Consider the following 21,920-nt stretch of genomic DNA (forward strand, 5'->3'; position numbering starts at 1 on the left):
ACTAATAGATGAATATGCTTTAATCACGTCTACGATGTTTCTCAAAGCAGACGACAGTAACGAGACAAAATGCAACTGTGCGCGATCTTTGCCTTAGGAAATGTCGGTCGTTCGTCAAAATGACAAGCTCGTCAGACTTGTGTAAACGACATCATGACATACAGGTCCTGACAAGATCTGTGCGGATAACCAGCCTGGGAGAGCTGGTTCCAGAAACATCATTCACGTTGCTTGTCAAATATGTAAAGTGGTGAAGTCATGGCTTGCTAGGCCGTCTCTGCGCAACGTAAATTTGGTGGCATGCTTGGAAGAGGGAGCCACCGTCTGGCTAGCGGCAGCCACAAAGCAAGGGTCTTGGCGGCCAAGGTCTTCTTTAGACGCCGGCTGCATGTATCCGTATAGAGCGATGCAGACATTGTGTATTCGCCTCAGCCGAACCGCGCCAACTGGTCTGGGACAGATGCATGGGTAGAAAGCCGTGGATGCAAGCCATCGCACCGTTTGGAACACAGCTACTCTGTGCAAACGGTGTTGAGGCATGAGAGACAATCACGACTCCAGAGGCGGGCAGACCACGTGGTAAAAGCCCACCCGGCCAATGAGGTTGCGAAAGCGAGGCGACCGAGTGTCGACTCGAGGTGCATACACTAATACACTACAAACAGTCGGGAGATGGACACGAAGATCTGCGGTGAAGAGTTTAATGGCGCGGATATGTGGTCTTTGACAGCGGGGGAGTAGACTATCCCGGCTTGGTTGTGAGGGAAAGCGACTGGATTGGGCGCTGCGCATCCCGGGTGGTTGGGATCAGGCCTTTGAGTGGGACGAGGTTGCTGTTTTGCCGCCTTGGTGGAGTGACGGGGAGGGGTTTATCTCTCGGATGAGACGGTGCATGTTCAAGTCTGACGTTGCCGAACTTGTCGAAAGTTCCCTCTACAACGGATCTAACAACCAAGAGCAATATCAAACAAAGTTGGTTTGCTTGATGGAATGCACGAGATTGCAAGACTGAGTCGATCCAAAGACTCGAAACCCGATGACGGGTCGGCGCTAAAACTCGACAGCCAAGGCTTTTAGAGGCGCAAGCTGGCTGCGCTTGTGTTTGTAGCGTTCTGTTTTGGCGGCGAGGAGTGGCTCGAGGCAATCGGGTGGCTGGAATTCAGTCCGGTTGAAAGGCCTGCGAGCTAGCCAACCTTGCGTGCATGTAAACAAACAAATGACGACGTTAGTTTCGGGTTCCTGAATCACAAAGAAGAAGGACGGCTACATTCCGTGGCAGCCCTCTCGAAGTCGTCGAACACGAGAGACAGAGAAAGGAAGAGAGAGCGCGTGGGGGAGGGACGGTGATGGTTGGAAAGAAACGAGGAGAGAAAAAGCGCCAATCAAGACAGTGCAATCGTATTTTGCAAAGGCGTACCCCAACGCAAGGAAGACGGGAAGAAAACCCGCCCGAGATCCAGACTGGGCTATTTGGCAGTTCTGGCAGGAGGTGACAGCGGGTTGATGAGATAAGATAAGGTCGGAAGATGCACTACTTAGTGCAATGCGGTGTGGTGTAGTGCACACAGCCTGTGCGGTCCCGCCGGAGCATGGGCCAGCAGCCGCCAACTCAGAGCTTACCGCCAGCAAGCTTAAAAGTGGGAAGGAAGGCGGTGGCAATGGCAAACCCCCTGTGTCCTTGTGGCCCCGACCGATCCGCGGGTGGTTTGCACAGGGCAATGCGGAACTTCCAGGACTGGTTTCTGCTGGGTGGGCGTGTCTAGGCATGAGGACATGAGGGTTGCACAAGCTGTCATCATCGCCTGATGATCCTGCCCGGATACCCAACGGAGTCCGCGCTTTGTCGGTGACGGTTTTCGTAAGCACAACAGAGGGTATACGAATTCGAAGCGCCCAGCAGCCTCCGAAGCAAACACGTATACTCGTTGCCAACCGTACATGCACATACAGACTGCTACATAACAAACAGTATAGGTGTAGTATATACGGATACACGTATAGATAGATATACATACCCATCCGTACACTACCCATATTGCCTGTCTTGTTTGCCTTGCAATGCCGCCATCGATAAGAGGGGGGCCACACCGTGTAAATCCCGTCCTCTCCATGTTCGGAAAAGCGGGACCAACTTCTCTCGGCATTTTCCCTTTCCTTCTCCGTCTCTGGTCCACCAGATACCTAGATAAATGTTGTGCAGTGCGCCGTCTTCCTTTGTCTGCCTAAGGTGGCTAGTAATTAGCAATTAGCAGCAGCACTAAGCCGGCCCGTCGGCCTTCAAGCATCTTGGTAAACTGGATTTGCTCCCCTCCGTTTTCTTCCTTCGCACCTACCTCCCTCTTGCGTGCTCACCAGGCCGAGTGAGAAAGATAAAGGCACCTTTTTAGCTCCTGCCGTCTCGTTCCATTTTGGGCCAAGCAACCCCTGCACGCATCCCTGTCTTGACCAATTTCGGGCCAGTCGTACTGCAGAGTAGTGTACGGCGAAGGAAAAACGGCCGACCCCCCCACCCCATGTCGTTTCTATGATTCTAGTCCAGGGCCCATGACATGGCATTCCAAGAAGGACCCGAGAGATCTCGCTACCTCTATTGCCGCCCACCATACCGCCGTCCATAGTAGAATCATCATATGAATACGAGCTGTCCAGCCACTTACCCATGCCAGGACCCAACCCTATTGCTACTGGTGTCCGTCCTTCTTCCCCAGACCAGCTGGACCCTGACTTGATTCTCCCTGACGACTCTGCCTGCGCCTGTCCTATTCACCACCCACGGCGCCCGACCACCACCGAATCACATCTACAAACACAGGATTCTACCAACCCACCCTTGCCGTCGGTTGTGTCGCCGGTTTGGGGACATTCTTGTTCATCAGCGGCCACCCCTGCAGCTCGATCAATATCTGACACCCATCTCCCACCCATTCGCACCCTCTTCACCATCCTTCGTTCCTACGTCGTCTTGTTTCGCATATCTTTGATCGCGCGCACCCAAACCCACGCCAAACACCAACAGAGATCCTGATGCTCATCGTCCCGACTTGGCTTCATTGACGATTGTGCCGCTGGCTTTGGCAGAATACCGCAACCTCCCTTTCTCGGAAACGTAGAGTACTGGGTACCCATCACCCCGGTCGGCACATATCAAACAGCTCCATCTCGCCTCGGAGAGAGACCCCTAGCTCTCCACCAGTCGCTAAGGCAGTTTCCACTGCCTCGGGAAGCCCGTACACACCTTTCCGCGCTCTCCGAACGACGACAAACCTCGACGAAACCGAAGACTGCGACATACGTTGGACACCTCTATGTCTTTTACCACTGCTACTTTGAACGTTGCTCTTCTATACATCCTGGACACTACTTCTGCTTCTGCCAGATAGCAATCCTTTGCCATCTCGCCTGTAAAAGGACCAGCATCTCTCGGGCATCCTTGCCCTGCAAGCCCGCCGTCGTTCGACCGTCGCCTACGTCGAATGCCCGCGATGGCTCGTTTCCAAAGCTCAATGTCGCTCGCTGCGACCTTGATCGTTTTCTTCGCCTTTCTCACGACGGCTTTGGCAGCTACCGAGACTGTGTACGTCACCGGACAAGACAAAGATGGCAACTCTCGGGAGCTCGCCGTCAACCGCAGGCCCGGTCTTTATACGGGAGACTTTGGCGACTGTCTGGGAGGACAGAGCTTGTTCAACATCACCAAGTTCGATGCCGCGTATTATGCCGACAACATGACTGTTCAGTTCCACCTGGACGGAACCTCCAACATCAGGAACGAGTCGTTGATGAGTAAGTTCAAGCGGACGTCTGAAAACCCCTTATGGATGCTAACCGTGTTGCAGTGCACATCAAGGTCGAAGCCTGTAAGCTTGAATCCAACTTGGGACGGACCCCCCACGTGGAGGACTGAGTAAGCTGACATGATGCAGATGGAGAGTCGAGATACGAGATGAACTTTAACCCGTGCATGGCAAACATAGCTAGGTGCGTCGAGGTCCATGCGCGGTTGGAATGAACTTACTGACTCTTCCCAGTCTGTGCCCTCTGAACGCCAGCGTGCCCATCACTGCATTTGCCGAATTCAGGCTCACGCCTGCTCAAGTTGACGGCATTCCATCCATCGCCCTCGATCTCCCCGACTTTGAAGGCTCCGCCCGGATCCAGATATTCGCAAACTCGAGTCAAACTCAAATAGGTTGTTTCCAGGCGGTGATGCGAAATGGAAACAGCTTTTCTCACCCGGCGGCCATCTCCTCGATACTCGGAGTTTTCACACTCGCCGCGATTCTGGCTTCTTTTGCAACAGCCATTTATGGCGTCAGCATCCCTCACATGAGAACCCATTACGCCCATTCCCTGTCAGTTCTGGTCATTTTCGAGACGTTTCAGACCATCTTCTTCTCTGGCGCCCTGTCTGTCGACTGGCCTAGCGTCTTGCCGGCCTGGTGGAGCAACTTCGGATGGGCTGCCGGCATGATATACAGCAAGCAGTTGATCGACTCGATTGACGGATTCGCCGGCGTGACAGGTAATGCTAGCCAGGTTGGCGGTGCTGGATCGACCGTTATCAACACTGGTGGCGGGATCATACAACAGATTTACGGTCGCTCACTCGACAGTTTCTCTACTATCTCTAGCGACGCGGCGCCCGTCCAGGGCCTCGTCCAAAGAGCGGTTAGGGTCTACAATACCAGTAATCCATACGAATATTACTGGGCAGGGAACCCTGTCGCTCCGGGGATGCCTACGCCAGGCAAGTGGATTGGTTTTGCCGGAGACCTGTCCGCTCTGGGCATCCCAGCTGCTGATGCCTTCACCCTTGGCCTCATATGGTGGCTGGTGGCCATTGGGCTGGTCGCGTTGTCCATCACTCTCTTCAAGTTCATCCTCGATATGTTCGTTTGGGTGAAGTTGATCAATCAGGATCGCTTCCTGTACTTCCGCAACCACCTGGGCGGGTATTTAGCAGCTGGGATCCTCCGAGCCCTGCTTGTTGCTTCCTTTTCTCTGATGACTCTTGCTATGTTCCAGTTCAATATCCGCGCACCGGCCGGCCCCACGGCTATCGCAGCAGTCGTGTTCATCATTGTACTCATCGGCATGGGAGGCACCGTGGTGTATGCCTGTTTCTTCCGCCTTCGACTAGGGAAGTACGAAATGGGCCCCGATACAATTCTTTTCGAACAGGGCAAGCTCTTCAGCTCAATACCGGCGGTCGCGGCAACACGTGCCAGCAATATTGGAGAAAAAGAGTCAACCGTCAAACGTTATGGGTCAATGCCCTTCTTCAAGGTGCGCTTTGTCGATGACGACCCGAACCGAGCGACGGTCCATCAAGACGAGGCATATGTCAAGCGGTTTGGTTGGCTCTCGGCCCGCTATCGCCGGACTAGATGGTGGTTCTTTGCATGCTGGTTTGGCTACCAGTTCATTCGTGCCTGCTTCATCGGCGGCGGCGCCCGGAACCCCCTCGCTCAAGTATATGGTCTCTTCGTGTTTGAGGTCATCGCCTTCATTGCATTTATCAAAATCAACCCATTTGAGGGTCAGAGGAACACATCGCTGGCCGTCTGGATGCTTGGCATCGCTAAGGTCGCCACCGCCGGCTTCTCCATCGCCTTCTTGCCTGCCTTCGCCATCGGCCGCATCCTTTCGACCGTCTTTGGTATCATCATTATTGTTGTCCAGGGGTTCCTCGTTGTCGCAGTCTTGATTCTTGTCGTCCTAGGCGTTATATCGTCGTGGATGTCTCTGAGGAGGAATCGCGAGGAGTTCCCTGAGAAACTGGATGGAATTCGCATCAAGTATTACGAGCACATAGAGGCCAAGTCCGCCGACCTCCCTCCGCCACCGAAGCCTGATCCCAAGTTGCAGGTGCCTCAGCAGCCCCCGCCACCGCACTTTTCCGTCAACAGTGTTCGCCGTGCACGCAAGATCGAAGATGACGATGATGACGAGGTTGGAGACATCATCCGTCCGCACAACGCCTCGGCGGTTCAATTCGCGCCTGGAACCAACACCCGACGGAGCCGAACGAACAGCGTCAGTTCGCACTACTCTGTTGGCAGTCTTCCGCGTCGTGCTAGGCCACACCGCACGTCATGGAGCTCGGCCGATTTCGCCGAGTGGGATATCCAAGCCGAGCGATCTGCATCGTCGCTCGCACACCGAAGCAGCTTTAGTCACCAGCGCACCGGCTCGTTGAGACAGATAGCACACTCAGAATCGCAGCCAAATCTCGGGCGCTCACCGATCAACTCGCCACCGCCCGAAAGGTCAGCATCGACGAACGAGTTGCGCCGCCTTATGACCCCTACAGAGGAGGTTCCGGAGGAGAACATTATGACGCCTGGCCATATGGCTGGTCCAGAGGAAACCGGCGACAAGTCTAATGAAGCCGCCATCTCCCCCATCAATGAGATGGACGAAGAAAAATATTATGAAACCAAGGGCAATGTCTCGCCTATTGAACAAAAGCACCAGATGCCTTGAAGCACTGCTATACAATAGGCAACAAAATACGACGGCTTCACAGCCACACTACATCAAACATGTACACCGCAAACTTCGCCAGCAATGACACGGCTCCGGGGACTGATTTTTTTGCCACCGCATTGCATTGCATAGACGGCCGCATAGGACGGCCTTTGACGAAGTTGCATGAGAAACGATTATGAGGCGTTGGTAGGAATAATCATTTGAAGAAAGAGAAAAAAAAATACATTATTGTAATAGCACTTGCGTGTGTGTGCGAGACGGGCTGATGATGGCCGTTCCCACATTACATCGTGCACATATTTTGCGACATTGGATATGTCGCCTGGTACATGGATACATTTGCAAATACACGGAGAGCCGAGTGGTCTCCGAGATAGAGATTGAGTCAGAAAAGTTAGACGTAGAAATCCAGCATGGCAATAACTCACTCACTCGTTCACCTGCCAGCAAATCTACGGGATGTATGCTCTCGGTCCCAACTGTTTATGCGAGCCTACGGCGATACTCTGAGCACCAAAGGATTGCCCGAAAAGTTTCTTAACTTCTTCTTTCTTCTTAATCGTCTTCTTCGTCCATCTAGTTTTAGCCCCCCGTGCCCAAAATTCCACCCCTATATGGCTATTGTTGAAATTCATTCCGTAAATGCACCGTTTCCATGTACCATTTGGCCCTGAACTTTTTTTATGATTCTTCATGATAAACCACCGCCCACTCCCCTTTCACTTGTACGTGTACAACATACTCTGTCCACTTACACGAAGCCCTTGAGGACAGCAGCCTCAGCGTTGAGGATGGATGAGCCGGCGGCGCCGATGACGGTGTTATGGCTGAGGGCGACGAACTTGAGGTCAAAGATGCCGCTCTCATCCTCCCTCACACGGCCGACGCTGACGCTGTAGCCGCGTCCGAGATCGCGGTCGAGACGGGGCTGGGGGCGGTCCGCCTCGTCGAAGACGATGATGGGGTTCTCGGGGGCCGAGGGGCAGCCCAGGCGCTGGGCCTCGCTGACGTACTCGCGCAGGGCCTTCTTGACCTGCTCGGCGGAGGGGGCCGGGCGGCGGGCGAAGCGCAGGGAGACGCAGGCAGTGTGGCCGTCGAGGACGGGGACGCGGTTGCACGAGGCGCTGACCTTGAGCTCCTTTTGGTCCTGGAAGGCGGTGAGGTCAGGGGTGATCTGGCCGAGAATCTTCTGGGCCTCGGTCTCGAGCTTGTCCTCCTCGCCCGAGATAAAGGGGACGACGTTGTCGACGATGTCCATGGACGAGACGCCCGGGTAGCCGGCGCCAGAGACGGCCTGCATGGTGACGACGGAGACCACGTCGACGGGGCCGAAGGCGGCCTGCAGCGCCGCGAAGGGGATCACGAGGCCAATGACAGCGCAGTTGGAGTTGCAGACAAGGAAACCCTTCTCGAGGGAGTGGTGCTTGCGCTGGTGGGGGATGAGGTCGAGATGCGGGAGGTTGACGGTGGGCACGACGAGGGGGACGAGGGGGTCGCGGCGGTAGTTTTTCGCATTCGAGAAGACGGCGAAGTTTGCCTTGAGGAATTCCATCTCTGTATGGCGGCGCGCGCGAGGGCCATGGTCAGCATTGGCCGTTGTTGTCATTGTGTGGTAATTTTTATCGTCCCCTTCTTTTTCCTAATTTTCAAGAGGCGGCGGCAAATGGAGGACAAGAGGGAAGAGAACTCACCAATCTCGCCTGCGACGTCGGAGTCGAGACCGCTAAAGACGATATCGCAGTCGCTGAACTCAGAGGCCTTGCACTCGCGGACGACGAGCTCGCCGACGGGGCCCATGGGCGAGGCCTGCTTCCACCGGACAGCATCGCGGTATTTCTTGCCAGCGGAGCGGGAGGATGCGCCGACGGCGACGAGCTTGAGGTAGGGGTGCTGGGAAAGGAGGAGGATGAAGCGCTGGCCGACGGAGCCGGTGCAACCGAGGACACCTGTAGGTTTCGGTGGGTTAGCAACAGCTTTTCGGAGCGGTGATGGGATCTCGAAAGTGGTCGAGGTTGAGATGCTGAAGTTTCCGGTGACGGAGGGCGGACGGCGATGGCGGGTTGGAAGAAGGATCAAACGTACCGCACGTCTTTACGGGGAATTCGCCCATTGTGAATGTGGTTTTGGGATGGGGGTATCGGGGGTATCAATTTTCGAATGAAGGGGAAGTAAAACCACAAAAAAAAAGTAAGGTCTGAGAAATGGTTAAAATAGGAGGGAGACGGTTAAGGATGGCGATGTGAGTCAAGAGGGGAGTGGCATGTCAGTCAGTCGCGCGCCGGCCCAATATTTTTTGGGGGAGAGAGCGACGTCGGTAGCACCCCGCCATGCCCCGCCATCGGAGCTCACTTGTTGGTGGGGTGAGGCCTTTGCAGGGTACTAAATCGGCAGCAATTTCATTGGGAATTGGCTTTTCCGCTCCCAAAAAAAAAAAATAGGTAACTGGGACGACCTTTGTGACCATGGTGCGATTGCCCCACTCCGACCCGGCGCGCTTCGATTCAACTCCCAAACACCAGCCAACTAAACCACAGCAAGCCATAGACCGGCCGGGATCTGATGACTGTTTACCACGTTGTCCGGCGATTGATGAGCTGAGCCAATTGGTCTGCCGTGACTGTTATCAGACTTCCTCTTCAGGTTGACATCTCGAACTGGGCAAATTTCCTCCCTGCCTCCATTACAAGCAATTCCCGATTCCCCGTCACGATGCTGCAGCATGACGACTAACTGAACTCCGCAGTTTTGGGTCACTTCAGTCTTATCTCGATGCAGTTGTCCATCATTTCTTTGCCGGACTTTGGCTAGTCAACTTCGACGTTCACCATTGACATGGTTATCGGCAGCAATACTTGGGAACAGTTATTTTCCACACGACTCCCCTACTCCACAAAAACTAACTGAGGACCCGCCTTGGTGTTATTCAAGTCCCTTTCGAATACCAACTTACAAAGATATTGAATGCTCATGATCGACTCACCGCACAACGTTCGACTAGGCCCACCCAAGTCATCTCCTTGTTGCATATTACGCATGCTGTGTGGCTTCCTGCATCTCCTGCGCACCGCCGCCGCCGCCACCACCAAACCTACCCTGTAACTTCTTTGCGACCTTGCCGCTTAGGAAAACCTCCATATTTGGTACAAACATCGAACTGAACAAAAGGACGGCCAAAAAAGGAATCATGGTGTAGAATATAGTCTGGAAGGAACTCGTATAAACAGACTTCAACGCGCTGTCCACCGCAGCACTAATGTTATAGTTGATCCCCGGGGCTGTGGAGATATCGCCGGCTGTGATGGTGGCCAGAAGGTAGTCTATCGAGGATGAAGGCAGGTCGGTGTCTTTGGCCGCTGCAGCAATGTACTTGGGCAGATTTTTGTTAAGCTCATTCGTCAGGATCGAAGTGTACAGCGCTTGCGCGATAGCACCACCCAAGCCACGGAACGAGCCAAGAATGCCGAATGCAAGGCCTATATCTTGCGCTTCCCAGACAAGTGTGACGCCGGCAAATGCAATATTCTCGATAAAACCAATAGCTTGAGGCATGTCAGTAAATGGAAACTTCGAAAACATTAAGAAAAGGGGGCGAGCCTTCCGGTCACAACCTACCGGTGCACCCAAGAGTTCCCAAGGCTATTGTTGCAGCCCCTCGATCGGGGGATATGGTCGTCAATGAAGTTATGAGAGCCAAAGCCAGCGATGCCACAATGACGCACTGCCACTTGACTTTGGGAATGAACGTGATGCAAAAGCCTGCGATTGTCTGCCCCAACAAGATACCACCACCGACTACACAACTCTGCCAACCGACTTGCATCGAGTTGGTGGTGTAAACATTGTTAAGTATGACTGGCCAAAGGACGGTAAGCGAACAATGTACCATTGAACCAATGGTTGCGACAGTCATGATGGCGACGAAATAGACATTCCTGAACATCCTAGGGGGCATCAGGGGTTGTACTTTGCAAAAGAAGCCTTCTGTTAGATGTTAGTGTAGGTATCAAGATGTTAACTTGATGCGATGGTACATACCGTAGACAGCGAACATAGCCAATATTGCAACTCCGACAAGCAGCGTGCAAAGGACTTCTTTGCTCACCCATGCGTAAGCGGATCCCCCCTAAGAAAGTCCGACCAGGAGCAGGACGCAGCCTGAAACATAGAGGAATATTCCAATGAAGTCCAAATCCTTGGTCGTTTGGAGTCTGGATTTGCCGTTGACGTGGAGCTGCTCATATGATGGGGGGTGGTAGAAGAGCAAGTACGACACTAGTGATAGAACACCAATGATGTCTCCCAGATAGTAATTCCATCGCCACTTTGGGACGGTATTGTCCAATAAAGACTGAGCAATTACAGGTCCGAAGACAGTGAAAGGAAAGGAAGATAAGCAGACAACGGCGATGGTTGGCCCTCTCCAATTGTTTGGCACAAGTTCTCCTATCACGATACCGAACGATAGCTGGCCTGCGGCTGCAATACCGTTGCAGATGTTGGCTACGATCAGAGTCTCGATCGTTTGGGCAAAGGAACCAATGATACAGCCAATAAGCCCGATAATGGTAGTTCCTAGTACGACCCATTTGCGTCCGTAGAGATCCGAGAGTCGACCGACGAGGAGGAAGCCAATTGAACTGCCCATGGTCCACACGGTGGCCACCCAATTAATGTTGGTTGACGGACCCAGGTCTGAATTGATATGAGAACTGTCGCAAAATTAGCGTTGCGAGATGAGGGTAGCGTTGTGGAACAAGCTTACAGAGTATTCGTAGGTGATATCCATCCCACATAGGCACACATACTCGCCAAGCATTGTGCCTGAAGCATGCCGCATTAGCAAACATGCAGAATAATGATGTACCATAGACTCCTATTTTCCTTACCATCAGGGTTCCGAGGAACTGAAGACTCCGAAAGTACCCGGGAGGTATCACCTTGTAGTCACCACCAATGACTTTCGTGTCGACAAAGGCGATAGTCCCGTCGACATGTTTCAACTGGGCTACACCCCCATTAAGGGTATGTATCCTGCTGATGTCCGAGTTCTTAGCTTCGACATGGCTTTTGTGCGGGTTCTTGACCTCGCTAGCAGAATGTTCTTTGGAAGAGGACATGACGGGTAAGTGCTGGTTTTCCTGATTGCAGATGCCTGCTGCAACACGGCCTGTATGTTTTTATATCCCAATACGGACAACTTCGAGAATTATTGGTGCTGGATGGATAATCCCAAAGAGGTGGACAAAGTAATAACGGATTGTAGAAGTGCAAATGTAGATGCTTAAGGGAGGACGAGCAGCGAGAAGTCGGCAGAGATCATTTGTGACTAACTCTTAAGTGCTGTTATCTCCTTCCCGAATCCTACTTGAAGTTGGCAGGTCCTATCCAGGGCGCCTCCCTACGAGCTCGTGAGATTCAGCGGCAGGTGCTTCTATGGGAAGAGGGTTGTGGAGTCATTGTCAACCAATGTATTCCGTAACCAGAGATCCGAGGAAGTGGCTGTGCAAGAGGTAGATCAAGCGGCGGGCCGCTGGAATTGGTAGACATTTCAAGTTCTTGTGCTCTCATATGTCGATTTCTAGTCAAGCCGAGAAGATATTTATCTCTTGATGTCATATTCCTCTTGAGAATTAGACCAAAGCAATGTTTGGCCCACATTCGAGGCAAGATATCCATGAACCACACAACAAACTCACCTGTTGTGTTTCACCCCCACGACAGACTTCCATCGGCAAGAACGTATGTTGGCAGAAAGCGCAAAGTGATTTGATTTAATATTAAAAGGAAGGGATTTGAAAGCAAGAGAGCCTCTGAGTAGTTCAACAATGCCTCCAGGTCAATAGGGCTTAGCTGACGAGAGGCTGGGTTATGTAAGATCCAAGGTCCATTGTGCTTCAGATGTTGGAATCTAGTCGTCATAGTGGAGGCTGTAAGTGCAGATGGCGTAAAAAGCCAGCTTCTTGGGCCGAAATTACCGGCATGACGTGCCAGATGGATCAGATGCGGCTACATTACCGCGCTCCTTCTTGAACGAGGGAGCGAAGTTGGAGATGTTGAGGCGGATACGGAGGGAGACAAGCGATGGGGAAACTGCTGTTTAGTGCTTCCCCTGTAGCTGAAGTTGGCATCAGGAGACTCTATATTTTAGGCTTACCTTGATCTGCGCGAGGCGGATTAGTCGTCCACCACGTGGGGATTCAACATCGAACTTACCACGTTTCATATGTTAGTGTTAACTAGTACCTCCCAGAAACACTTCAAAGTCACATCGAAACGAGACATTGAAGTGTCCCGGTGTAATTACATCGAAGTTGATCTCTGTATTGCAGATGCTGAACCAAGAGATAATCCTGCCTGGATGAATGCAGATACCAAGTGTCAGAAATTATACGGGGGCTGGTACTAGACAGTGGTTGCTGATTACAAGATGGTATCAATAATATGCAAAGTCGCTCTTACTTTGTTGGATTACTCTCTTCTCGCGGTTTTCTTTTCTTTACTGGGGTCTCGAAAAGGATACTAGGTACAAGAAACGGCGAGAGTCACATGGAATGGCGAGAAATAGCCAACAAGAAGGGTAATTACGCTATATCCACAGCAACTAAAGATGCGATAAAGACCAAATGGCGATGCACATTCCACCCGGTTTGTTCGCACCAGCAGGCTCCGCAAGTGCCGGCGGTTCAAAGACTACTACCGCTCCGAAGCCGGTTTGTATGACGGAGGCGTTCCGCTCCGGCTTGGTCCGATCACCATCGGAGAGAAAGCGTTGCATCCACTCCTGAAAATAGGTAGCACAAAAACAATCAGGTCTTACCACTCGCCCCTTTCAAACCTTCAAAGTGACGACATGAATCCCCAAAGTTCTGCAACCGTGAGAGGCCAGCTCACTCATCTTTGATTTCACAAAAGGCGACAGACAGTTCAGGGATGCTCCAAGCCAAGGATACACTAATGTGCTTGCAACTGTTATGAGCACCACTGGTGGTAACATCTAAATCGTCAGGGGGTGAGTATAGATGGCTTTGAATTCACGATGGAAGAGAGTTAGGCACTTCCCATATCAAGACTGCACTCGCCTTTCTTGCAACCATCGTGAACCACGCGGGACCGGTTTACTGCATCTGGGAGGGGCAGGCGCCTTGCTCTTAGCCTCACATTGGGCGGGAGTACACGAGCACCTTCTACGTCAAGGGTGCACTCGCCATTCTTGTAACTATCGTGAGCTGCGAGAGCCCCCTCTTTATCTCAAGCCAACTGTTCTAGCCCTAGAGTAGCCCTGAGGCTAAAGTGTCTTTCCCACGATCCTCTTAACTTCTGTATTACTCCCACATCTCATCAAAACAACCCACTTTCGTCGGTTGATTTCCTCCCCTCCCCTAGCAACCAATCCATTCATCTGCATATTTCTCCCCATACCAAACCATATCCCATCCTACTCTTCTCCATCCCACAACTCATCTCCCTCTCTCTCACGCCCCTCTGTTTACCTCCAAGTTCCTCGTTCCCAATATTCTCGCCGCTGAAAAAAAATTACACTCATCATGTCTTCTTCAGTCGAGAACAAGATGCTCCTTGAGCATCTCCAGAAGCTCACCATTCAGCATGAGCGCGAGCAAGCGATCAAGGCCGGCTCACTCCCTCCTCAACAGTCAGAGTCGGTCTTCAACCGTCAGGCCGCAGATATCCCTACTCGCACGTCGCCCGACTTCTCTTCCGTCACTTCGGAGGATCCTGAGCGCGGCGGTGGTAAGCTCACATCTCCTGCTCGCTTCACCGACGCATTTACCGCACTCCAGGCGGGTATGCTTGATTCGCGTCGACGGCCTGACAATCCATCCTCAGGAGTCCGTTTGGACGCTTCCTCTCTCCGAGGAAGTCCTACGTAAGTGGCATCTAAACTGCTGTCATATTCTTCATCATAATTAACAAAACGCAGCAGCTTCGCTCACCGCTCGGAAGTGGCTGCGAAGGCCTTGCGACCTACTTCGTCGGCCACTGCCGCACTGTAAGTTAACTATGTAGTTCAGTCTGAGAGACGTCTAACATCATTTCATAGCCGTGCCTACAAGTATCCCGTTCAGCAGGAGGACGATGTGTTTGAAGACACCACGGCCAACCCCGAGAAGACCTCCGCGGCTGTCTCTTCGTTCTCCTACACTCTCAACCAGGGTCATCTTCAGCAGTCTGAGGTAAAGGGCAAAAGCGTTGCTTATCGTGACGAGTATCTCGGCGGATCTCCCACTAAGGGACGATCTTCCTATACAAATGCCGACTCCCTGGACCCTCAGGCAACGTACCCTACCACCGCGTGCGTCTTCGTTGCAAAGTAAGTATTGAACCCAAGGTACAATATTAACCTCGCTAACTTGTATTCAAGCTTGCCCGAGTACAAGGATGACTGTACTCTTGAGGCTGCTGTTACCAAAGAGTTTGAGCGATTTGGTGTGGTCTTCGTCAAGATCCGTCGCGACCCCCAGGGCATGCCCTTTGCCTTCGTCCAATTCACCGTCAGTACTCGAAGTGGCGTGAGCCATACTTGTGGATATTTATTGACAAGTTGGTAGAATGACGAGAGCGCCAAAGACGCGCGTATGAATGGCAAGGGCACCATGATTCTTGGCCGTCCCTGCCGCACGGAGACCGTCCGCGCCAACCGTCGGTCAACCCCTTTTCTATTTTATTACCACTGCTAATTTCTATTCCTAGGCACCTACATCATCTACCGGCGCAACAAGTCCGCCATGACCATGGAGGAAGCTAATGAGCTTCTCAGTCCATTTGGCAATCTTGAGACCGCTCGATTCCTCGATCCTGAGATCCAGGATCAGTTACGCCTGCCTGTCACGATTCGAGTTCAGTTTCAAGATTTTGATCCAACTCAACAAGTTCTTCGGGCCTTCCGTTTGAACAAGGTCTACAAGGTCGAGGCCTACGACTTCAAGAAGGCCATGCAGTCCAGAGCTCGTAACCCTGACCGCGCATTCCTCGACCACTATGACCGTGATCGCCGTTCCATCTTCATGGGAGACTTGCCCCTCCACTTCACTGACAACGATATCCGAATCCTCATGGAGGACGTCGGTGGGGTGGTCTCAGTTCAAACCAAGCGGCTGGAGTATGCTCGAGGTAAAATTCAGTCATACAATTTTGTCTGTCGAGCCAAGCTAACTATAGCATAGAGGGACCGAAGCTCATCGCGTTCGTTGAGTTTACCAATCCCACGCTTCCCGACATGGCCGTCGACCGCTACGTGAGTCTTCTCCCCAGGTTTTGATATGTAAGATACGTAAATGGCACAGACAACTGACTTATTCAACAGAATCTCAACAACATCGGCGGTTCCATCATTCGCGTTGAGCGTCGCACTGATAAACGGCGTCGCGACTCCGCGACGCCTGCTCGAATTCAGGGCGGTGGCTTCAACGGTGGCTTCAACGGTGGCTTCAACGGCCATGGCAACTCCAGCATCGGTGGCAGGCCCCCTTCCACTCCTGTCCGGGAGCAAAGAGGCCATCTGGCCATCGAGGCTGGCCCCTCCGTCCAAGCCTCCGAGGCTGTCCGTAGCACTCCGTCGATGATGCACACTGTTTCACGTTCTCCTATGCACCATCACTTCATGGCAGCTCCCACTATTGCTTCTCATCAGAACATTCAGGGCATGCACCAGCATATGCAGCATCAGGCCATGCAGAATCAGGCCATGCAGCACCAGATGCAGAACCAAATGCAGCATCCGATTCAGCAACCTGGCGGCCAGGTCTTCAACCAGAGTCAGATGCAGTACCCGATGGCCCCTCCTCCCATTCCTCACCAGATGGGCACGCCAATTCCCAACACGGGATACAACAATAACAACAACCACTTCATGGCTAGCCCCTACTCGCAGGGTGCCTTCTCCCAGGGACCTGGTTCTTCGTACGGCTTCATGACCCCTCAGCAGTCACCCATGCCCTTTTGGGGCTACGGCCACGGCACTCCTCTCTGGACTCCGTTCCCAGTTGACCCGGCGGCCTTCATGTCATATACGTCGCCTGTTCCTCCTCGTTCGCACGCTGGAGCGATTCAAGCTGCTCCTGCTCAAGTCGAGGCTAACCAGGTCACCCAGTCAGAGCCTGTCATGACTGACAACGCTCAGACCTGCGTCACTCAGCACTCCGACAACGGCAACTAATCAAGACCCTGTCGTCTTCTTATTTCCTTTGTTTCATTTTCCTTGCGTACGTCAATCAAAATTGGTGTGGTTAACAGATACGGTGGGAATTCGGATAATGATAAGTCTTTTCTTGTACTCGGATGATCGTCGTGGATTACAGGTCAAGGCTCGGCCGCTGAGGGCAGAAATGGGTCATAGATAATTGGTTTGTGCAGAAGAACCGTTGTCTTAGTTTACTCAGAATATGGCGGACACTGCCTTAGGGGCAGCTAGTGAGCAATACACTCTTTGAGTAGGCCGGCTTGAGCCTGTCGCTTTGCGTGCTCTCCCGATGCATCTGGATGTTTACCACATGAAAAAAAGAGAAGTTTATACTGAGTACAAAGTAAAGAAGGCGGAGGAGACGATGTATGGCGTTGACCCAGATTCAACTAACATCCAGGACTTGACCCTTCACAAGATTGGGTCGGCATGGCTCGAGGAGTACTTCCGGACCTTCGTCTGATGGGCACTGCTCTCGATACTTTGACCAGCTGCCTCGAGGCTTCAAGTTGGCCTTGGGCATGTAATATGTGACGAAGTCGGACAGCAAACATTTCACTGTCCTTGAATTGCGATCAAATCCCAGTCATCTCAACTGTACCGTTGTCAATGTAGTTGGAAACAGGGATGACTGAGTGGGGCACGGTTTATCTTTCACCCGGAGCAAGCTCAAGCTCGATGTACCCAGGTACATACCGAAAGCTCAAGAGCAGCACCGATTCAAGATATAACCAAGAGATCCAGGAATCGCAAAAAGAAAACCGAAATCCTCAACTATCCATGTCAATTTACGGCTGTTTACCGCGATATCTGATCTGACGATTGAATTTCAAGTACTTGGACCCACTAAAGGGAAGGCGCATCGCGCACGCGGCGTCTCTAGGCCCCTTAAAAAAAGTGTACATCGTCGAGGAAGCAAAGCTGTCGGCGCAGCCGGCAGGACGTCGAAAAGATGCGGGCAACACCGTCGCTGATGAGCAAGGGCATTTGGAGCCGGACTCTGGACGAATTTAAGCGGCGCGCAAGCATTGGTAAGCCCCGTTCAGTTCAATGGCTGCTTTCTCGAGACTGACTGGTCCCGTCCGTTTGTCGCAGTTGCCAAAGCCGAAGCCATCAAGGGCCCCTCCGGCCCCTACCTCCTCCAAGACTTCCGCGCACCCGGCTCTACTGACGACTGTAAGCTCTTGTCTGACCAAGAGATCGGCGGCTTCTCCCACAGCGCCCTCGACTGGGTGCCCTCGCGCCAATCTTCTTCTTCCACAACAATTTCCTCACAGAGCAATCCGGCTCGCACGGGCTACGCCCGCTTTCATGGCACGATATCCACCGACCTCCCTAAAGATAAACCAAAGATCCAACGCACAGGTTTTGCGGCGTGGCGGACACCGGACCAGCGGCCGACCTTCTTCGGCAAGTCGTTATGGGACATCGACCCCTATTCCTACCTAGCCATGCGCGTCAAATCTGACGGCCGGAGCTACTTCATCAACCTGCAGACGGACTCGGTGGTATCTACAGACCTGCATCAGCACAGACTATTTGCCAAGAGGCCGGGAGAGTGGGAGACGGTGTTTGTGAAATGGAACGATTTCGTGAGAACGAACCACGGATTCGTGGTGGAGCCGCAGACGGAGATGCTGAGATCGAAGGTCAAAAGCGTTGGCGTGGGACTGACGGATCGGGTCACGGGACCGTTTGAGCTATTCATTGAGAAAATCTGGGCCACTAACGATGTTGAGGAGGCGGAGGGTGAGGGTGAGAGTGATGTGTTGGCTGCGCAGGAGGCGAGGGAGGCCAGGGAGAGCGAGTTGAGGAATCGGCAAGGAAAGAGTATTCGGTGGAAAGAGAGGTGAAGCGCGTGTCTCCGAATCAAAACATGGAGTTCCGCATACGACACATTAACGCCGATGTATCAGGTTCTCGAGCCAAGGACTACCTATCTAACAGGGTAGACTTATAGGTGAGGTGGTACCAGCCTTGCGCGAGAGGACGCATTCTCTGAGCAACACAGCTCAGATTCAGCCTGCAACTCTGCTGGGGCAACTTCAAGTCTCAATTTTGTAAGGCAACTTTGTAAAATACCATACATAATGCATCACAGCTGGAGCATGTCCACTGCTGCCCCCGCGTCGGCACGAAGGTTTCCGGCCAGACAAAGGGCTAATGACCCGATCACGAGGAACAAAAATTAGTCGAATATAAAACCACGAGATCAATGACAATTGCATACCGAATCAGGCAAAGGTCTTCTAACCACAGAGGTGGAAGCATCTGGCGTTTAAGCAGAGCATACCCTCCTAGGATTGGTGATTGGTTGAAAACGAGACTTTCTTTGGCATTCATGGCCAATCATATTACGTGAATGCCTTGGTGGAGACGCTCAACATTGCACAGAAACAGCACTGACAACATCACAATTGACAGATTGAAGGGTGCCATGAATGTTGTGTTCCTACAATTTTGGTTACTTGAAGAAACCGTCTGTACCTTACGTTCTGGTTCTGTCACTGTGACTGCGGGGGTTCTGTTTGACGCAGGCCCGACGCGCCTACCTGCTTCAGCTGCGCCTGGCACCACATGAACATGGTCAATAGCGGCCCTCACGGCTTACCACGCGACTTCAGATGAACGACTCCCGAATTTCGCTTTTGACACAGAAATATTAAACCGGGAAATCGTGTCAACCCGTGCTATCGGTTGCAATGGCTCGGTACCTGACACCCGCCAAGATTGGCCTCCTCGCCCTCATCGAGCTCTACACTGACGAACACGTTCCGGCCACGGCCATTATTCCCGTGCTCTCCTTCATCACGTCGCACCTCCTCGACCCAGACCCGCAGAGCTTCACCATCACTGCTAGCAAAGAGACGCGCTGGAAGAAGGCCGAGAGCACCGTCAGCGTCGTCATCGGCATCAAAGACTTTGAGAAGCTGCTGGGCGCACACTCCGTCGTCATCGGCCTGCCGGGGAGAAAGTTATGGGACACGTTTCTCGCGAAGCTATGGAGCATCAATTCGCTCGACCTGCTTCACGAATTCTTTGAACGCCAGTTACAGTGTCTTGCCAAGACAAAGGAAGAACTGGGGCGGGCGGCTGGGGGCGATGAGGGGGCGGCAACGACAGCAGCGCAAGAGCAACAGAAGCAGCCGGGGATCACTCTATCAAGGAATTCCCCTCTGGGACAGTTCGTTCGGAGGTGTCAGCTAGAGTTTACGAAGCTGCGGTTCCACGACGCGACGCAGCTTTGGACGGACTTCGTCCAGTATCGGCAACCTACGGCAGGGTACTTGCGGAAGCGGAACCCTTCATTTGGCCGGCTCAGCTTTGACAATGTGCTCATGGCGGGAGAGCAGGCGGACTGGGATCTACAGGGTGTAGCTGCACTCACGTCCGTTGTGTACGGCGACATGGTGAGGAGTGGCACTCCCTCCGCTGTGCCTGTGAGCACAGATGATATTGAGCTGTTGCTCGAGTTCCAGATCGAGCAAATGCAGAGTGAGCATTCCCATGAAGTCGAAATAGAGACCAGACTGACCGATGAAGAATTCGGTAACCGGATACCGTTAGAGCTCCGCAACCAATTTCACGACCTCCTCGGCGACAGCTTTCTCGTGCCTAGCTTGAGACACTACTTGAGGTTTGTCTCCATATTCATGATCAAGCGTTGTTCTGTTGACACTCTGCAGTTTCCTCGACGCCTGGAGATCCGGTGATTATCCCACTGCATTTGATTATCTCCATCAATACTTCGACTACACCATGCAGAACAGAGACAGGCTTTTCTACCAGTATGCTTTGATGAACCTTGCCGTTCTGCAAGCAGACTTTGGTTGCTACAGGGAAGCCGTCGCGGCAATGCTCGAGACTGTCTCTACGGCCCGTGAGAATCGCGACATGACGTGCCTAAACTTTGCCCTTAGTTGGCTCTTCCACTTTGGCAGGGCACACCCGGACTTGGTCAGGGATTTGGAGGCCGACAGCCTACTAGGTACAGCAAAAGAGAGTCTTTCCTATCTCCGCGTGAAAGCGAAAGAGACGGGCATGTGGACTTTGTGGGCATCCGTACTGCTGAGTGAGGCGAAGCTCGGCCTGGCAAATGGCGAGAGCGTAGCCACGTCCGTCGAGCTCATGGTCCGCAGCTCACATCTCATCGTCGAGCGGAACATGAAAAACATGTTTGGCGCCCAGCTGTCCATTCTCGTCGCCTTATGGGACAGGCTTGGTATCGCACAGCTTTCGGTCATGGACTGCGAAATTTTCTTGCGGTGTCACGCAAGACACTCCATATTCGACGACGAGCTGAAGCTTACGTCCCGCCTGGCTTCACAACTTGCGGCGAAAGGAAAGTTCGACGAGGCGCTGCAAAAGATGGAGGCCCTCGATGAGAATTCGCTGCGGTCATGGAAACCGAGCCAGTACTGGTTCAAGTACCGTGGAATTATCAAGCTGAGGCGGGATCTGCACCACAATAACCTTGATGGCGCAGAGCAGCTTCTCTATCAGCTTCTGCAGTCCAAGAAGGATGATCTAGAACCGGACATGGCCTTCGTGGTCGACTTCCTTCACATAGACTGCCTCACTCGACGGGGCGATCTACAAGCGGCTTTCAACAAGGTCGAAGACATGCTCGCATCGATACGAGACGATAAGAGAGACATCTCGCTACGCGTGAGGCTGATGTTGATAAAGGTCCATTTGTACGACAAGTGCGGCCGGCCACAGCGAGGATTCACAATCGCCATGCGAGCAGCCAGCATGGCCTGGAGGGCGAGGCTAGTGTCCTGTCTGTGGCAGGCCATCGGTGCCATCGCGAACATCCTATCGTCACTGGGAGAGTTCGAGGCTTCAGCGCGACTCCTCACCGCCATCCTCCCGCGCAGCCTCGAGTGCGACTCTGCTGCTCTGAGCGGACAGCTGTATTCGTACCTGGCAGACGCCAATATGGGCATGGCCGGTAAGATGGCGCCGCAGTCGGCCAAGAGGAGGGAATACCTGACAGGGGCCACGGGGGCTATCCAAAAGGCGTTTGATCATTACTCTAGCATCGAGGATATCACACGCCAGTGTGAGATGATGGCCAAGAAGGCCACTATTATGAAGGTTGCCGGAGACAAGGTTTTGGCTGCGGACTATGCGGCCGCTTATGTAGCTTTGCGGGAAAGCGCGGCGGTGCTTTCAATATGATGTTTGGGCCATGACGGGCACTGGGGAGGAGGATATGACCAAACAT

General features: G+C 52.9%; 7 protein-coding genes across 7 annotated transcripts; 4 read left to right on the plus strand and 3 right to left on the minus strand.

Moving 5' to 3' along the window:
- Positions 1 to 3,473: 3,473 nt before the first annotated feature.
- Positions 3,474 to 6,486, plus strand: EsH8_VIII_000849 (transient receptor potential ion channel family protein; the record flags this gene model as incomplete). The annotated part of the gene is made up of 4 exons (XM_083269891.1): positions 3,474 to 3,783; positions 3,837 to 3,857; positions 3,924 to 3,978; positions 4,029 to 6,486. 4 exons carry the CDS (start codon positions 3,474 to 3,476, stop codon positions 6,484 to 6,486), a joined length of 2,844 nt encoding a protein of 947 aa, XP_083129659.1.
- A 757-nt stretch (positions 6,487 to 7,243) lies between these two features.
- On the minus strand, positions 7,244 to 8,602 carry EsH8_VIII_000850 (aspartate-semialdehyde dehydrogenase; the record flags this gene model as incomplete). Its single annotated transcript, XM_083269892.1, has 3 exons — positions 7,244 to 8,046; positions 8,184 to 8,438; positions 8,575 to 8,602. 3 exons carry the CDS (start codon positions 8,600 to 8,602, stop codon positions 7,244 to 7,246), a joined length of 1,086 nt encoding a protein of 361 aa, XP_083129660.1.
- Positions 8,603 to 9,519: 917 nt separating this feature from the next.
- Positions 9,520 to 10,041, minus strand: EsH8_VIII_000851 (uncharacterized protein; the record flags this gene model as incomplete). Its single annotated transcript, XM_083269893.1, has 1 exon — positions 9,520 to 10,041. One exon carries the CDS (start codon positions 10,039 to 10,041, stop codon positions 9,520 to 9,522), a length of 522 nt encoding a protein of 173 aa, XP_083129661.1.
- Positions 10,042 to 10,615: 574 nt separating this feature from the next.
- On the minus strand, positions 10,616 to 11,609 carry EsH8_VIII_000852 (uncharacterized protein; the record flags this gene model as incomplete). Its single annotated transcript, XM_083269894.1, has 3 exons — positions 10,616 to 11,201; positions 11,255 to 11,313; positions 11,379 to 11,609. The coding sequence occupies 3 exons, from the start codon at positions 11,607 to 11,609 to the stop codon at positions 10,616 to 10,618; spliced, it is 876 nt and encodes a 291-aa protein (XP_083129662.1).
- Positions 11,610 to 14,036: 2,427 nt separating this feature from the next.
- EsH8_VIII_000853 (uncharacterized protein) lies at positions 14,037 to 16,666 on the plus strand (the record flags this gene model as incomplete). The annotated part of the gene is made up of 9 exons (XM_083269895.1): positions 14,037 to 14,295; positions 14,338 to 14,377; positions 14,432 to 14,500; positions 14,552 to 14,821; positions 14,873 to 15,002; positions 15,060 to 15,150; positions 15,202 to 15,621; positions 15,675 to 15,745; positions 15,815 to 16,666. The coding sequence occupies 9 exons, from the start codon at positions 14,037 to 14,039 to the stop codon at positions 16,664 to 16,666; spliced, it is 2,202 nt and encodes a 733-aa protein (XP_083129663.1).
- A 976-nt stretch (positions 16,667 to 17,642) lies between these two features.
- On the plus strand, positions 17,643 to 18,543 carry EsH8_VIII_000854 (complex I intermediate-associated protein 30-domain-containing protein; the record flags this gene model as incomplete). The annotated part of the gene is made up of 2 exons (XM_083269896.1): positions 17,643 to 17,721; positions 17,786 to 18,543. 2 exons carry the CDS (start codon positions 17,643 to 17,645, stop codon positions 18,541 to 18,543), a joined length of 837 nt encoding a protein of 278 aa, XP_083129664.1.
- Positions 18,544 to 19,392: 849 nt separating this feature from the next.
- EsH8_VIII_000855 (anaphase promoting complex subunit 5) lies at positions 19,393 to 21,874 on the plus strand (the record flags this gene model as incomplete). Its single annotated transcript, XM_083269897.1, has 3 exons — positions 19,393 to 20,185; positions 20,234 to 20,327; positions 20,377 to 21,874. The coding sequence occupies 3 exons, from the start codon at positions 19,393 to 19,395 to the stop codon at positions 21,872 to 21,874; spliced, it is 2,385 nt and encodes a 794-aa protein (XP_083129665.1).
- Positions 21,875 to 21,920: the final 46 nt, after the last annotated feature.

The sequence above is a fragment of the Colletotrichum jinshuiense genome, chromosome 8 (genome assembly GCF_051148585.1).
Source record: "Colletotrichum jinshuiense chromosome 8, complete sequence".
In the NCBI taxonomy this organism is placed as follows: domain Eukaryota; kingdom Fungi; phylum Ascomycota; class Sordariomycetes; order Glomerellales; family Glomerellaceae; genus Colletotrichum; species Colletotrichum jinshuiense.